General features: G+C 43.7%; 1 protein-coding gene across 3 annotated transcripts in view; it reads left to right on the top strand.

The window, feature by feature from the left end:
• Positions 1-18,090, top strand: part of TRPC5 (transient receptor potential cation channel subfamily C member 5) — a 101,384-nt gene that overhangs the window by 66,979 nt on the left and 16,315 nt on the right. For all 3 annotated transcript variants that reach the window (XM_051790515.1, XM_051790511.1, XM_051790525.1), the window contains 2 exons: positions 3,183-3,505; positions 7,917-8,112. In XM_051790515.1, coding sequence (XP_051646475.1) covers positions 3,183-3,505; positions 7,917-8,112 — 519 coding nt within the window. The remainder of the gene's footprint in view (positions 1-3,182; positions 3,506-7,916; positions 8,113-18,090) is intronic.

The raw sequence follows: 18,090 nt of genomic DNA, 5'->3' as shown, positions 1-18,090 counted from the left end.
CTGTAAAATTCCTTATGCAATAGCTCTCTTTGGCTTCAGCTGAGCTTCCTGCTTGGCCTGATTCTTTCCTCAGTGTGAATCAGCAGCAGCTGCACTGCAGTCAGTGTAATTACTCAGGTGTAAATCAAGCAACTGGATTCTGCTCCTGGGCCACTCACACCCTTTCTAGTTTTGCTGTGCTACTGTGTTGGTTTTGCCCTGGTAGAAGGGCACTACTTCTCGTAGCCAAGCTCCCAGTAATCAGGACAAGCCCTTCCCCAAAGCAACCTTGTTTAGTCCTGCCCAGCATGTATGCAAGCAGGGAGGGAAAGAGGAGAAAATTGCATAAAGCCCATTGACTCCAAAATGCAAACAGCCCTGCTATGGGGCCTTTGTAAAATCCTGAAGGTTGTGTCTTGGTGAGTCATGTTTTCAAAGGGAAAAGCTTTAAGCTGGTGGTGCTCCCTGAAGAGGCAGCTCTGTAACAGCATCAAAGCAGGAACAGATTATGTCTTTTATTCTCCCAACTCAATTCTTTTATTCAGAACCGGTGAGGAAATTACAGACTTGAAAGGTTGGTCTTTAAACAGCAAACAAAACAAAAAAATGATGGAAATTGTAACATTCAGGAACAAATCTTAAAATGTTAACAGTCTTGTTCTTTCTCACACACAAATTACTAGAGGAGCTGTGTATCCTTGGATTTATACAGCCACATAATAAGATTTAAACTCACAGCCAAACCACAGGCACAAAGGATATACAGCTTTGTTTGTTTACTCTGTAAGAACTACAGAAACTTGCAGGTTAACTACAAAGACCTATATGCCAGCACACAAAAGAAGGTTAGCAGGAATATATCTATTTGAGCAGAGATCAGACCCTCTTGGATTAAACCTGGCTGGTCTAAGGTCAGCGCCCAGTGAGGATCAATGTCAGACAATTCTGAGAGGTCCATAAAATCTGCTACAGGATCACTTCTGAAACAGATGGCCACAGAAGTTCCCTTCTGACCTGTGTCACTTAGGGGTTGCAGTATGCTCTGAAACATGAGGATTTATAACTTTGATAATGGCTTCAAACCATTTTGCGACACGACTTGTTGTTTATAGAACAGCCCTGAGCTGGAAAAGGTTGGGATATATGCCAATATACCATATTCTAACGCTTCTGAGATCTTCAGAGGATTACATGGACATTTAACTTTCTGCCAAATATCAGAAAAACTAAATTGCACACTGACATTAATGTTTTCCATCCTTGTTTTTACGTGAAGAGTTTTTTTTTCTTGATTTATCTGGTTCCGAGACCTGGCTCTAATATTGTCCAATACCAATTAAATCTTCAGGTTAATTATAGGGTAGAAATACCTTCTTAATCAGTTTTCATTTGCTGCATTGATTTGTCATGTAATGAGGAATGGTAAATGTAACAGCCTGATGTAATTTATTCGTACTATTCTGTGTACATCTCTGCTGTGTTTAATCTTCTGAATAGACACTAAGCTAGGTAACTCCAGCCTTCCCAGATATTAAATAACCAGCTTTATTAAATAACCCTAATGAAACAGCAGATTTCACTGTTACCTATGAGGCCAGGCTGCTCTGAAGAGACTATTTTCCAAGGAAGGATATACCATCAGTTTATAAAGGGGCAAAATATGACCCTAACAAGTTGCTTTAAAAATAGGTATGAGGCACAGAAGACCTTTTCACATACCTTTATGTGCAGTCTGTGCTAAACCCTAGCAGAGAGCCCCTGGGCTGCTGTGTCCAGCCAGGCTGCAGAAGAGAATTGGGAATAACTCTGCAAATCTGCTGTCTAGGCTTCCTGATCCCAACCACCCACCTCTGCTGCTGGATAGCCACAAAAAGTTAACATGCCTGCCTGTTTGTAAACATTTTAAGACCCATCTTAAATCAAGCTAACGGGCTCAGGCCATGGTGTTCACGTAATAAAGAACAGTTTGGAAATGTCAGAAGCAATCCGAGGTCATGCTGAAATGCCTTTGTCTCATGTCTCGTCTCCTTCATACAGAGGATTAGTCTGAAATATCAACTTGCTTTTAGCTACGTCCCTGAAAAAATCGGGAGCATATATTGAACCTTCAGATTTAAATAGAAAGTCCCTGAAATCTTGACTGGCAGTGTGATATTGGCAGTATTTCCTTTTAAAAGGTACAAAAATTATTTTAGGGGTCCTAAACACACTGGCTACACTATGAGCTCTATTATTCTAAGTAGATTTTGTTATACACGTTAAATGAGCAGAAAAAATATTAAAAGGACAGTTGTTCCTTGATATTAAATGTCTTTGACTCCAGTATCTGGTGCCAGTGTAGTTAAACCAGAGCAGTTACATTTACAGAACCAGCTCTTTTGTGTTGCCTACTTGCATCTGGATGCACTTTGCTCAGAAAATGCTCCTGCTTTTACAGTTACATTACAAACCCAGTTAATGTTATGGTTGATGCACTCAGTGTTTCAGCTGTAATTAAGACCTCTGGTTTAGCGCTCTCCTAAAATTGCCATGACAAATTAACTAATAAGAAAATTAATACGAAGAAAGCATTTTGGTTCTGGGCTGTTGGCACTTTTATTTTTTTCTGAGATTACTGGGGAACGAAAGCATCTGATAGCTCATTGCTTTCCTCCTTCCCTCCCTTCTCCCTCCCTCACACTGTTCCTAGAATGTGCAGTGTTTTGAGTGTGCAGTCATATTTAGGAGGCAAAAGAAAAAAAGTAATTGCGAATTTCTCTCTGGATCCTGCTGAAATCTGAACCCCTTTAAATGCTGAAAGAGAAGGAGATTATTTATGAACTCATGGACTTAACAAACCCACATACAGCAAACTCAAAATTCAGAAAATTTTAAAAAAGCTCGAATTTCTAAATTTAGGCTAAGAACGGCCAACATGTCTGAAGCCCATATCTCACTCTGTCAGGGGCTCATAATCTAGAAGGCAGTTCATGAGAAGGCATCATTAAACCAAAGTCTCTGCCCTGATCAAGTCAGCTTCAGTCCTGAATCCCGAATGTTACTCTGACAGTAGCTGAGACATACAAGTTTAGAAGTACTTCTCGTGTCACCAGTGCTGGTTAGGATTTACCCGTGAAGGGTTTGTTATTAGCAGGTGTGGCTTTTTGAGTTGTCTCTGAGTAATTACAACATAATTCACTTTTCTTTCTTGTTCTTTCTTTCAGTATAATGGTTCCCGTCCCAGGGAGGAATGGGAAATGTGGCACCCGACCCTCATTGCAGAAGCCCTCTTTGCAATATCCAACATTTTAAGTTCCTTGCGTCTCATATCCCTTTTTACAGCCAATTCCCACCTGGGACCCTTGCAGATCTCTCTGGGACGCATGCTGCTGGACATCCTTAAATTCCTTTTTATCTACTGTCTGGTGCTTCTGGCTTTTGCAAATGGACTGAACCAGCTTTATTTTTATTATGAGACCAGTGCCTCGGAGGAACCCAACAACTGCAAGGGGATCCGATGTGAGAAACAGAACAATGCCTTCTCCACGTAAGATATTCTTTCCTTTCTGTTTTTAAGACTGACTTCCACTGTCCCCTACCTTACCTGCTTTTGCCTGTTGTCTGTCACTGCACTGAAAGTGCCTTTATTTATTCATCTGCAAATACCAGGAGAGGGGTTTGACTCTGCAGGAAAGGTGTGAGTTAACTGGGGCAGACATTCTGCTGAGCTCTGCTGTCAGAAAGACTCTTACTTAGGTCTGAAAGTGGGAGATAGTAGTTTTAATTCTGGACCAAGGAGTCTCCCTGCATGATCCTGCAACTTAAACCTTATTATGACTATGTACAAGTTCAGTATATTTGAGAAAGCAAGTATCCTTTTGCCACAGTAATTTTTTTGTCTAATTCTGGAGGAAAGGAGGCAAAGCTGAACAAAATGTAGAAAACAAGGGATAAACCTAATAAAGAAAGGTATTAATAAATAATGTCATACAGCAAAAACAACAGTCTCACCTAGACCATTTTTACATGTCCATGACGTTGCAGGCTTCTCTGATTTCCTTGCAGTGGGCTGAGACTAAAATCCCAGCAAAACCCTTTTTGCTGGGAATGCTGGTACTTTACTGAGATGTTGGCATGGAAATTGCTGTGAGGACAGCTGGCTGAGCTGAAAGAGATAGCACATGCTGAAAAATAACATGAATTGTCTTTCTGATGTATTTGTTTTAATTACTAATAGTAGAAATAATTATAATAATCAGCCCCCACCCAATTGTTCTTGCTGCTTGCACAGTACTTAACTCACAATGGGAAGAGAAATAAATAAAGCACAGTCTAGAAAAAGGCCCATGCCCTACAAACAAGCAAAACAAAACTGTTGTCCACCATTTTATGCTAAATTAAATGAAACTTGTCATGATGCCCGATAATTCTCCACCCTCTGTCAGCTGAAGGCTTGGGGTTAAGAAAGGATTTGGGACATATTTGCACTGTTATCAAAAACAGATGATGGCTGAGGCCACATGACTCTGTTGGGAGAGGAAAGGCTCCAGCATTGTCCTGTGTGCTCCCTCCTTAAAGAAGTATGGGATTTTCATGCCTTCAAGAGCATCATGACCTTAGAACAGGTAGATCAGGCACGTGCCATTTTCCACTGCAGAGCAGGACCACCAAAGGCCTGATTAATTTTCTCAGTTTTCTCAATTTTCCCTTGTCTATCTGGAGGAAGTGGACGAAGCTGCACGGAGCTAATGAGAAACAGAATTAAAGATTTCGGTCTTTTTTTCTGTTTAATTGCTTTGCATGCCCCAGAAATATGTTGTGCTGCCCAGGCAAAGGAATTAAATAACAAGTAATATTCCTTGATCTATGTCCATATGGATGCAGCAGAGGAAAGAAGGTTTGACAAGCACAGTGTGTGTTAAGGGGCAACTTCTGCCTCAGAAAGGGTCAAACCCACAAAGTTCAGGACCAAATCCTGCCTTTCCCTGGAACTACAGTGAACAGATGCCTTCAGTTGAGCATTCTGGTTTGGACTTGTCACCATTGCAAGCCAGTTGTTTTACAGATTTCATTGTATCAGATTAGTGGAAAACAACAGCAGGATTTGACTCAAAAAAACAACCATCCTCAAGTCTGCAAGGTGTAATGTCTTGGGAGCTAGAAATGATACAGAATTAGCAGAAAGTGTGCAGATCAGCTTAAATACAGACCACAATTTTCCTACCCTAACATTCATTTAACCCCCCTGCCAAGGGGAATGTAGCACAGAAAGGAAATTGAGGGGGCTCAGCCTTTGTGGCAAAGGTTTGTGTAAAACAAAATCTCAGTGGGAGGGGATCCATTAGGAGTGAGGTCTCCTGGCAGGGGACAGAACACTCTGCAGGTACTTTTTGTTTGAGACTCGCTTAAGAAATTTATTCAACGTGTTCTTGAAAGTTTAAATAGTCGTTATTAACACCCCCAGTACGAGCTAACATGTGGCTGTGAGCAAATGCACAGCATGGGCTGAGTGGCTGGGAAGGAGCAGCTTGCAGATCCAAACCCTGCTGAGCTGGGGCAAAGCAAACCTGGCTGGAGCCAGTTCAGCCAGGGCTGGTGGTACCCCAGGTTTGCTCACAGTTCATTCCTAAGGAAGGAATAAATGTAAAAAGCTTTCAGTGAGTGCCCTTTGATTCCCACCAGCATTCCTAGGCAGTCACACAATAAGCTCTGGTTTTACCAGGGAAGGAAAGAGGATGTCCCTTGTGTGTGCACAGCTTGTGTCAAGTGTGACACCTATTTACTGGCTCATTATTTCCTATTACTCTCAAAGGGGTGGGCTTAATATTTTCTTGTGAGGAAGTTTTCTGCGTTTCAAACACAGATCATGGAAAAGTAATATTCCTTTGTGACAGCAACAAGAGGAAGTCATGAATAATTTAAGGTTTTTCTGCTTTGGCCCTGCCATCCCTCAGCAGAGTGCCTGCTGCTTAGGCAGAGGATTGGAAAATATGTTCATAGCTGTGATGCTGGCAAGTGAAGGAGGAAGAAGAGAGTGAGGAAGAGGAAGAAGGGCTGCAGGAAGTCACACCTTGCTGCCTGCTGTGTCCTCACTGGGGCCATTTCCCCTGGAGTGCAGGTTCCTGTGGCAGAGGGGGGCACTTGCTTTCTCTCAGCTGCCATGGAGAGTGGTGGAGCTTTGAGAATTCTCCTGTTTGGTTAAGGTGCAAAATACACTCAGCAGGACGGGACAGTCTCTCAATCACTCTTTCCAAAATTCCATTTTTTTTTAAAGCTGCTTCCCAGAGTAGTGTGAGTGCCACCTGAAACACGTACTGTAAAAAGAGACTGTGGATCTGTCCTGTCATTAAACACTAAGGAAAGAGTAACCAAGCCTTACTGCTGTGCAGAGCTGCAGGAACCAGCATGTGTCTTTTTCAAGGGGGACCACATGTCCACATGTAAATATGTTAGCCCTAGTCTGGGCCCGAATTATACATTATACATATATACATTATATATATATTAGTTTATATATATATATATATATATTTTCATTGATCAATTCATTGGTCACATCTAGGACTGATTTCACTTAATGACAGGAGCCTCTGCCTCCCGTGAGCCTACAGCCCAAGCAGTACTTCTAATCCTAATAGTAAAAATATTATAAATATTTTGAAAGACAGCTAGCACTCCATCATTTTTAGTAGAGAAAAGTTTAGCATTCTGTGGTTAATCCTTATTTTACCACCTCAGTTATTTTTATTTAATAAATGTACCAAACAGCCCGACGACTTTTGAAAGAAAGAATTTTTGCTTTAAAGAGTCTTTATGATTTTGGCCAGTGAAAAACATAAGATACATCCACAAAGTACAGAGAAACTAAATCCTCATGTAAGGCATGGGGGTACATGTGAACAGGTGCCTGGAAATGCTGGAAGAACAGATTCCTGGTATGTCAAGTAAAGTATCTGAGTTATTTGTATTGATTTGTCTAGTTGTTGCATTTGAAAATATCTGCTGACCTCAGGCCAAAATGGAAACGCTTAAACTGGCATATAAATGTCATTTTTGGATGATATAAACGTCATGTTTTGGAAAGCCAAAAGAAAGATGCTCAAATAGAGCAATTATTTAGATTGCTGCTTACGTATCTGATGTGATTGCAAAAGGTCACTTGTCTGTGGCTGAAGCAAAGAGAGACCTGGTATGATCTCATCAGCACAGTGAGGTTGGGTCTAGTTCATCTCTGGAGAGAAAGACTTCAAAAGAAGAAAAAGCTGTTGAGCTGAGTGACTGTGATGTCGTTGCTGATCAGGGATTGCAAGTCCTGCCCAGGGCTCTGCCCTGGATGGGTGGGAGCTGCTGCACCAACCTGCCAGGGTGAGCAGTGCTTTTGGGCAGGTGCACTGCAAACAGACTGGGTCATAACAGCTGAAGCAATTGCCAGCTCTCAGCCTTTATTAGAGCAAAAGGTGCAAGTGGATGTGATTTCTCATATCTCTCACCTCGTGGTGCCTCATTGTTATGCACTGTTTAACTACCATGGTCATGCTGTACGTGGGGATGGGTTCCCTGAACAGGCATCCTGCAGACATGTTAATGATGCAGGCAGTGATTAAACAGGAGAGTTTACAGATAACAGCAGTATCTCAGCATGGCAGTTTTAATTAGAGGGAAAGGGAGCCTTGGGTTTCCTTGGGAGAGTTAGGCTGGTTGCATCTCACAAGGACACGGACAGGGCTCTTGCACAGGTCACAAATGTTGTTGATGTGACACAATTCCCACATGCACTGGCCAGTGGGTCAGTGTGGCTGGAGCACAGACTGTGCCCAGGGAGGATAAATGGTTGTACTGAGTGGCTGCTCTGTGATGTCTCCCAATATCTGTGGTCCCTACCTGAAGACTGCCTGAACCAGGAGCTGTTTTCCATCCCCCAGCATCAGGTAGCCAAGTAAAGATCTTTTTCTTTGCAGACTTTTCGAGACCCTCCAGTCACTCTTCTGGTCTGTGTTTGGTCTGCTGAACCTCTATGTCACCAACGTGAAAGCCAGGCATGAGTTCACAGAGTTTGTTGGGGCCACCATGTTTGGGACCTACAACGTCATCTCCCTTGTTGTGCTGCTGAACATGCTCATAGCCATGATGAACAACTCCTACCAGCTCATTGCTGTGAGTTATCTCCTTCTGTCTCTTTTTGCTTTTATTTTTCTCTGTGTGCCTCATTTGTTTGACTTACAGCAAGTGTGTACCTTCTGGGATGCTGGAGAGTGCTGCCCCCAGTTTTTGACAGCAGGTAGTTGGGATTTCTGCTCACTAGCCTGAATCATGCTTGTGGAGGAGGTTTTGCTCTGTTTGTGGTGCTTCTGAGCTGGAAAAGGCTTATGGGCTGTGATATGCCCCTGTCTCCTCCTGTAGAGTAACTTCACTGACCACCTTGTCCTTAGTAGCTGATTTACACTGTGGTAGAGAGAATATAAAGGGAAACCTTCCCACTGCTTCCTGATGCTTCGTTTTGACTTGAGAGGTGGGTGTTATATTACATTTTTTTATCCTCTTACTATTTTCTCATGTGAAACTGTGTGTGTCAGGAGCCCAGTCCTGCAATTTCTTTTTCCACAGTGTTCCCACCTGAAATCAGATCATGTCCATCTCTAACACCAGCCAGTCTCCTGGCAGTTGACTCTGCAAACCCATATTCTGAGATTTCTGAGGAATCTCAGTGCAGGATGGATCTGAGCTGAGGCAGCTCAGGGCTGCCAGTTGGCTGCAGAGCCAGTTTGAAACTTAAATTTCATTTGAATGTTGAAAACTGGTTTCTCGACTGTAATCTCATTCTGTGTACTCAAAAGCCAATCTGTACCTTGATGATTAAATTTGTCAGCAGATTGAAAGCTAAAGCAGCATGGCTCTACATTTTAAGGCTCTTCAGGTCAGAAGCAGCATGGAAGGAAGTGAAATCTTATGTGCACAGTACTTCAGGTAAACCACTTGACACTTGCTTTCCAGTTCTGCCCCCTAACACGGTAGGTTTGGACATAGTGAGGTGATGAGCTCTTACATCATCTGTGAACAGAAACAGGAGTTGGGAAAGTCAGGTTTGTCCTCAGCTGGTCATTTGGAAGTACAGGCAGAGTAGAGGCTTGCTCCTCTGCTTTAGGTGACTCTTTTTTTTTAACTCTAGAGAATGGAGAATAAACCAGAAAAAAACCAGAAGCAGCACCAGCTGTCCTGCTATTTCCATTCCCAAATTCCTGGACAAGTCTCTGGGGAAATGTGTGGGTGAGCTCCTATCCTGGCTAAAACACACAGAGCCGAGTACTGAGTTGTGCTTGAACAGGTTCCACAACTGTTGTTGATCATCTCCTGATTCAAGTGGCTCCTAAATTCACTTAATCAAACTGAGCACAGGCTCATCAAATCGGTGATACTTTTGGACATCTGATCTTCATCATATTAGTAAGTATGAGAAAAACTGGACTTTCCAGATGAGCAGAAAAGCAGTTTATCACAAAGACATTGCTGCTTTATCAGTCCGTTTCGATGCTCTAAGTGCCTCCTCTTTGTTAAGTGCTACTCCTCACATTCCAGGGAGACTGGAATGAGGGACAGAAAACAAAGATTCTCTCCTTGGCCATTTCCTTCCATTCCCCCTCCTTTATTGTCATCAAATAGGCTTGTCACTAAGACAAAGCCCAAACCTAAGACTGACATAAGAATAGCAGTATTTGCTATTCACTGGGATACAAACCACTCATCATTCTTGTCCCTGAATAATTCCAGTGATGCAATGACACATTACAAACAACCCCGCATGAATTAGAGAGACCCATCATAACAATTAACTGAAGTGATTGGTCCTGAGAGGGCTTCTGTATTAATGGGTCTGTATATGGAGCAGCTGGGAGCAGTGACTTGCTCCATCAAAGTCTGCACCTGAGAGACCTGGGGACAGAGGACTGAACTCAGCAGATGACTGAGGTATCACAGTTCAGGGTGCAGCACGAGCCCCTGCTCAGGAGAATGACAGTGAAAATGCTGCAGGATGCTTCTTCATCACTTCAGCTGTCACATTTTAGTTGCTACCAAGAGCAGTGACATTTCTTGGGAAGGCAAGAGGCAGTCACTTCCTATCTCTTCTCGTGCAGTGCATGCAGCTGGGTTTTTGAAGCTAAATTTCTGCGTGCATTCTCTCGGGGACAAATTTTCTTCGTGTGTCTTCCGAGGGCAAACATCAATTAATCTCTTCCCCAAAGAAAACAAGTCATTAATAAATGTTGAGCTTTACAAATGTGGGTTATTTTTTAACCTCCTGTAATGATGTTCACCTCTTTCTGAATCACAGCAGACTGGTTCCTAGACTGGGCATTTCTTCCTCCTGGTATTGATATTACACTGAATATGCACAGAATGACAGCATTCCAGGGAGGGAGGAGGGGAAGAAGCCCTTGGGGTGGGGTGGAGACCTTCTTCTTCAGTGCATCAGTAGGAAATCTTGTGCCATGTGCAGCACTCTGCAGAGAAATAAAACAAGCTAGACGTGGAGGATGAGCTGGGAGTGCCTCTCTGCTTGCTGATTTCCCTGCAGTGGAGTGGTGAGGACACCTTCATTAATTCTGCTTGCTAATGAGCCAGTGGCACTGCTGCAGTGCAAACTTTCTCCCCTCCTTTCTTCCAGGGACAGATACACTAATGCATTTGTAGCAGTTATTCTTCAGGTTAGCTTTTCTCCTTTGGCTCATATATACATGAATTTCTGCTGTGAGGTTTGAGACAGGAGAATTTAAGTTGCTCCTCCTTGGCCCTTTGTTGTGTTTCCCCAGTATGGAGATTTGGGCTTGGTACTTAATTATGCACTGCAGACACAGAGCACGAAATCACAGGTATCTGTGCAAGACAGAGCAAGGCAGGCAAAGAATAAAACCTCTGCACAGCTTTGAGTGATTCTTGACTCAGAGATGGAAGAATTTTTCTGCCATAATTTTGTTGTTTTTTTTTCCTAAGCTACTTCAGACTTCAATAAATACGTATTTCTGGGGGTACCCTGAAGCAGTTTCAATATTGATTATTTTCATACAGCCAGTTTTTCTCTTTGGCCAAACATTGTCAAGAGCTGGTTGTGGCAGACAGTATCATTCATCGACAAAGTAAAAAAATCCAAATGCACCCCAAAATCTCCATACACTTGGAGCTGTTTCAGTATGGGAAGATCTAAGTGTTTTATACAAGCTGCACAGAGTGGAATGGGATGTTATGCACTGCCAGGTCCCTCATCTCAATACCTTCCCAGATGTGACAGAAATACCTGAGGAGGAGGAGGAGGAGGATGTCACAGTGACAAGAGGACAGTGGAATGATGTGAGAGTAGCCAGGTGGCTCCATCATTTGTAAGTGGCAGAAAGTAACTGAGGGGTGATGAGGGGATGAGGACACTTTATGTGATGGGCTGTTTCTCATCAGAGTGCCACTTGGCTGCATCTGAAGTTTGCCAGTTAGTAATTTTTTCAAAACAATGCAATAGTGGGTGTTACTGGGGGTGCAGGTGCATTTTGACCATTCTGGTGCCCTCAGGTGCAGGTACATTTTGCAAGGAACTAGCAATCTGTGCATGTTTTCTGAAAGCATGCTCCTTATGGACACATCCATGATATTCTGGGGAGTCATGAGAGAATTAGTCACTGGAACTGTGCCAGCAGTTCTGACTCGGCAGCCACAGGAGCAACAAAGACCCAGGTACAGGAGGAAAACCACAGGACTGTGGGCTGGTAACCAGAGCTCAGGTGAGTTGGAGTGATCAGTGGTGCACAGCAGCACTGGCACTGGGCATCCCACCCACATACCAGAGAGATGTAAGCACTTGCAGCTTTCAGATGTTTTAGGAAAGATACTTAACCCCTCAGGGTACTCACCAACTCACCAAAGTGAGTCTGAGAAAAATTACATCTAACTGCTGGGTGTGAAGGTGCCACAGCCTCTGGGTGTGATACAGTGAGCACGTGTGGTGTTGGTAATGACTTCACTCCAGCAGTGAGTATTAAGTTATGAAACCGTTTTGTATGTTGTGTTTTGAATCCTCCTCTTGGTTTGTATGTCTGTTATTTCAAGCTAGTTCATGTCAGGCAGCTGTTACTGCAAAAGACTTTTAAAGAAAATATTGCTTGGTGGTTTTGCTAAGGAAGAATTTTATGAACCAGTAAACTTAGTTTGAGATACACAGCTGGCCAGTCCTTACATGTTTTGGGGTGGTAGGTTGTCCTCATATAGAGGTAAGGCCAGTTCCTCAGTCTGGGCTCAAATCTAAGCTGTTTTAAAGCATTAGGAAGTGTTCATCTCAGCCCCACTTCAGAACCATTAATTTGAATTTCTTAGAAATCGAAATGTTGATTTTTAACTGTCATACAGCAGGAAATTAAATTATCCTCATGTTATGTTGCCAATAAAAGCTGGGATTAATATCTCTTGAAACTTTTCACGGTACTGCAAAAAACTAGATTCTAGAAGGAGGATTAAATGGCTCTTCCTTGGTTTGTCAGCTGAGTGAAATACCCCTCTTTGACCCTGAGAGCCTCCTGCTGACCAACATATACAAGTGCTGGTCACTACCCACGTGCAGACCCTCTATTCAGTGTGCAGGTAACACACTCAAACCTCTTCTTCATTCTGTAATTGCCCAGGTCTCAATTACTGTGCTAAAATTCATCTGTGTCATCAACAATAATTAATTGAAATGGCAAATTCTCTTGCACCAACTTGGTGCCTTTGGTGACACTTGGACAGGCTGATAGGACGAAGGGGAATGGCCTTAAACTGCAGGAGGGTAGACTGAGATTACATATTAGCAAACACCTCGCTGTGAGGGTGGGGAGGCCCTGGCACAGGTTGCCCAGAGAAGCTGTGGCTGCCCCATCCCTGGAAGTGTCCCAGGCCAGGTTGGATGGGGCTTGGAGCAACCTGGGCTGGTGGAAGGTGTCCCTGCCCATGATCCAGATGACCCCTGGGGTCCCTTCCAACCCAAACCCTTCCACGCTTCTGTGATTTCTGTTACATTTCCCCCTGGAATACGATCCATGTGAAAAAATGCTGGACCCCTCCTTTCCAGTTCCCTCTTGGGCAGCTGTAGCACACCTTTTAGAGGAGTGGGATCGATTCCCAGCACTAGCTGCTCTCTCTGGTGCTTGTGACTGGATGGGGGGCAATGGGTTGCAGCAGTGGTGTGTTGGGATGCTACCATACAGCAAGAGGCCTTGTGTGTGAAATTAGCCCTGGAGCCTTGCTCAGACTGGCAGGCAACTTAATTGCTTTTTATTAGCAAGCTGAAGTATTCATTTGAAGGTGTAGAACTGTTTGTCTTTTTGCTGGCTTTGGCCTAATTACATGTAACCCATGGACTGGAATCAAGTTGTTAATATTCATCTGGTGTTTGCAGAGCCTCTAAACAGAGGCACTCGATGTGCTCTGGCTTCACAAGCTGCATCTTTCTTCTGTTGTTAGACCAGACAAAGCTAATTCTCCATCCCTGGGCCCAATCCTGCAACCCCTGCTCAAGCAAGTATTGTCAGCAGGATCAGAAGGTTAATCCTTTCTGTTGCTTTTAATCTTTGAAACCCCAGATGTTTCTGCAACCCCGTGTACCACCATGGCCAAACCACTCTGGGTCTTATTCAGAGCAGAATCATTACATTTAAGTAAAAAACAAGACAAGCTTGCCATCTGTAGATGACCTCTGGCTGTTTTAAGGTATCACAGGGAATTTGCTGATGGGTTTGGGGTTTTTTTGGTGTAGTTAACACACCAGTGACCCACTTGACAGGTCAGTAAGTCTCTGCCCATTACGTGCAAAGCAGTGCAGCAAGGTTTGCTCTTGCTACGTGATAGAAGCTGAAGTATCCAGATGGAACCACATAGGTTGCACCCCCCTGCATTATCCCATTTTTTATTTAGGCCTGACAAGCTCAATTAGCATTATCTTGTGCTTCTGCATCGAGGGGACTCTTGTTAGAAAGGCAGAAGAAAAGAAGAAAAGCGAAAGATGAAGGAAGAATGTTACTGAGGAAAAAGCAGTGAAAAACTAAAAGGGATTTATCTGGGAAGAGCTTTCCCCTGACATGGAGCAATGGGAACAGCTATATTATTAAGAAATCTCTGAAAAGAGACTTCTTGGATGCCAGTGCCTCACAGATTTCCTTTTCAACACTCTAGCAATTAGGTTGATGCTGGTGATGCAGGGAAACAGTATATGCACAACCCCATCCAATTAAATGGGGAGTTGTCTGCTAACCTGGATGTTGTGTTTCTGTTTGTGGTCCTGTCCCCCTCAGCCCTTCAGCTGCAACCCCTGCTTTTTCTGGGGAGAAAATGGAAGATTCTCTCCTCAGTCAGTGCTATCTGCACAGCTCAGGGTTCACTTAGAGACTTGAGTGATCTCATACATTTATAATTCATCCTTTTCTTTTGGCTCAAGGACATATTTAAATGATCAGGACATAGGATTTTTTTTATTTTGGAGCAGTTTTTCAATTTTTGGCAGCTAAGCTCAGCCACTGCATTTACTGTGCAAGCAGGCTGACTTCCAGAGGTGTCAGGCACCTGCTTTTCCCTCTGGTGCTATGACCTTTAGGGGCTCAGTAAAACACATAATCCAGCACCACCCCTTTGCTGAGGAAAGGCAGTTTATGACCAGTCATAAAAGAGCAAACCACTAAAGCATTTGGTGCCTGACTCCATGTACAGAGTTCTGCACAGTCGTGCAGGGAGTGGGACTGGAACACCACCAGCCTTGGCTCCCAGCTGACTGATTCTGAGGAGACACCATGAGGTGAAGCCTTGCACCTCCCAATCCCCCTGCAAAACCCCCAGGCTGTTTCAGCCCAGTTTTAACTGCATTTTGCTCTAGTCTCCACCAAGATAACATGACTCACATGCTGGCTTTTAGGCTCTCCCCCTGAGCTTGAGCAAACATGGTGGAGTGCCACGATTTGTCCTTTTCCTTTGAAACATATCTGCAGCTCCTCAGCTTGAGAAGGCAAAATCAAACAAAGTGCTTTGCACATGGAGAGCAAGGTGGTAAATTTTGTAATGCTACTTCTTTCCAGGGCAAGTTTGTGCCAGAGTATCTCGCTGGCTCTTGATAAAGCTGTGTCCAGCAGAGAGAGCTTATTCATCTAGGAGAGAATCCAGCTGTGCCAAGATTCCCATCCTCCAGCACTGTGTGGACTGATAGGATTGAGCACCCTGAAGCCACAAGGCTGAGACTTGAGCTCGATTTCTAAGCTTTAGTTAGGACCACTGATTGCTCAGAGGGGAACATGTTCTTTCTTAAGCCCAGCAGTATCTCCAGTGTGGTACGTACATGATAACTTTTGCAGTTTTAAGTTTATAGACTCATAGAATTGTTTGGGTTGAAAAGGACCTTAAAGAGCACCTGAAACAGAGCAAAGACCACTCAGTCCCCTGCACTGGGCTGCCCCAGCCAAAAGTGAGCCCAGCAGAAGTGCTGGTGATGCCACTCAACCAGCACTAGCACAGTCCAGTGGCTCAGCCCCACTCTGCTTGCACACACCAGGGAACAAACAAGCCTTCAGGGAGGGGAAGGGGGACTCTGGCAGGGACAGGGAAGTGCCTCCTGCTCCTTTGTATCTGGCTCCCACCAGTCTGGCAGCAGATTTCAAGACATTTCTTCTTCCTCGGAAGTCAAATTCTGGGCTGACTGGCTATGCAGGAAAAAAATCAAAGATAATATTCTGGAATTAGTCCAGGTAGAAATGAGGCTAAATTGTTTTTCATGGTACTAAGTCATCAGCACTCACTTAGGGTTAGCTGTGCCTTCTCAGTTCACCATTTCTCTAGGGCCATGTGTGAATTACTTGATTTTGACTCGCTGGAGGTAGTTACCATTATCAGCACAGCTGTCCCTTATCTTTCTGACCTTCAGCATGAAGAGGCTCTTGTCAGGCAGCGTTAAAGGAGAGAGAATGGGTGGCAGGAAGAACAAAGCCTGGGTGATGTCTTTCTCATTGTTTCTTCCTCCTGAGGCTTTTTAGAGAACTTATTTGCATGACCTTCTTACTGCTCCAATTTATTTGGCTATGAAAATAAAAACAGGACTTTACTGGAATATGACTGCAGAAACAAAAAGGTGTCAGTTCACATCATTAAACTGCACTAAAAGCAGCACAATCCCCACTTCTCTGTGTTTTCTTCAATATTCCTTGGCTTTCTCATTAGTTATCGTTTCCGTCCAAGATATGGGTGGGAGATGAAATGTAATTGATTTATATATATATATATATAAAAAACACATACACACACACACACATATATATATATATAACACCTAAGTACCTTGTGGAATGCAGTGCACTGCTATCATAAAAACTTCAATTATGAATATATTCTGCACTTGGAAGATATAAAGAGCAGAGATACTAAAGCATGCATTTTCCACATACAAACAAACTGATTCCCCAGGGCTGGGGGAATCAGCCAGCTCCCTCAACTCCCTCACAGTGTGGAGGCCTGTTCTGGGAAGGGCTGGCCAGTACCACAGCTCATCTGGCAGGTCTGCTGTGCTGTCACTCAGGAGGGAATGCCCACGCTCTATTTAGAAGCCACTGGTGGTTTTCTTTTCCATTGCAACCAGAGACCATAATTTCCATTTCCATAACTTCCATTTCCATAATTTCTGAGCCTCTTTGGCTGTGCTCCAAGGATGGAGTCCTTTATCCATCTTATAATAAAATGCAATTGCTGTGCTATATGTCTTGTTGACACTCCCAAGTGGTGGACCTCAGACTCTGCCAAATTAAGGAAACTTTTCCTAACTTCCTGCACTACTGCATGGCATGTTCTTTCATGGGCTCTGCCAGGAGTGGGATCTTCCCCCAGCTTTCAAGTTCTCAAGGCTCACAGTCCCAACGATGGCTTCTCTGCCGTGTAAAAATTTAGATTTGTGGTTTTTTCTCCCTTGTGCTCTGTTTGCTTTCCTCACCTAAGAGCCTTGCTGCTCTTGTCTGAATTCAGGTCTTTACCTCTATCATGGTCTAAGAATTCACTTTATCCCAGTGCCAGTATTTATTTGTGAGTATTTCTTCAGGACTTGCCATAGACATCCTTTTCTCTTTCTGTGCTGCAGCTAAAAGCCCCCTGCATCCCTCTGGAGGTGCTGTCCAGGGAGCTGCTCTCCCTTTCCACCCCTTGCCTTGCCTGCTGGTGCACATTCCAGCACTCCTTTGGTTTTTATGTGCTGGTTTGCCTCTGCCATGGGCTTCTCATCCCCAGAGCATTGCCACAGCTCCTCTTCAGAGGGGGAGTGGAGGCCCACTGCAGCTGCCCTTGTTGCTGCTGCTCAGGACTTTTTTTCAGTGCAGCCTGTGGTTTTGTGCAGGTTGGTACTTTCATCACTTCTCTGGCTCTCTCAGTCCCTAACTGTTCTAATTGCTTTTTCTAATGCTAAATTGTCCTCCTTTAGAATTTTTCTTGTGTAATTTTTGAGATTGATCCTATTAAGTTCTTACCATTCAGTGTGTCATCTCCAGCATTGAAAGCAAAGTAATTTGTTGCCAGCTACAGCTGAATTACCTATGCATTAATTGCCTTTGTAACTCCCTGATTTTTTCATAGACTATTTCTTTCTATGACATATTTTTCTTTGAGAAATGTGAAGCATCATTTACATCAAATAGCCTGCTTGGATTTTTGCTGCTTGCTCCTCTGAGTTCGTCACCAAACACCCAAGCTCTGCTGATGTTATTACCAGTTTGCCCAACCCACATTGCAAAATTAACAGCTTTGAAACTGCACACGAGTTGTCTGTGTCAGGTTCTGTAAAGATTAACTTTCTCCTGGCCCTCACTCTGCAATGCTTTCTATTCAAGGGCATCTTTCTTGTGCTAGCCTGCTTAACAGCCAGCACTGATATATTTTCTGTGCTGCTTCCTGCTCTGGGTTTAGCAAAGAGCAATAAAGAGGCACGTGACAGAGAAATACATTAAATAGTCTAATGGCTTATCCTGCGTTTTACAGCACAGCTAATTACACAGCAGAGAAAGCACCTTTGAAGTTCCTGTGCCTCTCAGGCAACCATCCTCCCTTGTTCAGGTAGATGTGACATTTCTCCCTCCTTCCTAGAGGAAAGCACAGCAGATTGGGCAC

Source organism: Manacus candei, unplaced genomic scaffold (genome assembly GCF_025592945.1).
Source record: "Manacus candei isolate 608988 ecotype Guabito, Panama unplaced genomic scaffold, ASM2559294v1 h1tg000003l, whole genome shotgun sequence".
NCBI lineage: Eukaryota > Metazoa > Chordata > Aves > Passeriformes > Pipridae > Manacus > Manacus candei.
This window is presented reverse-complemented; position numbering and strand designations above follow the sequence as displayed.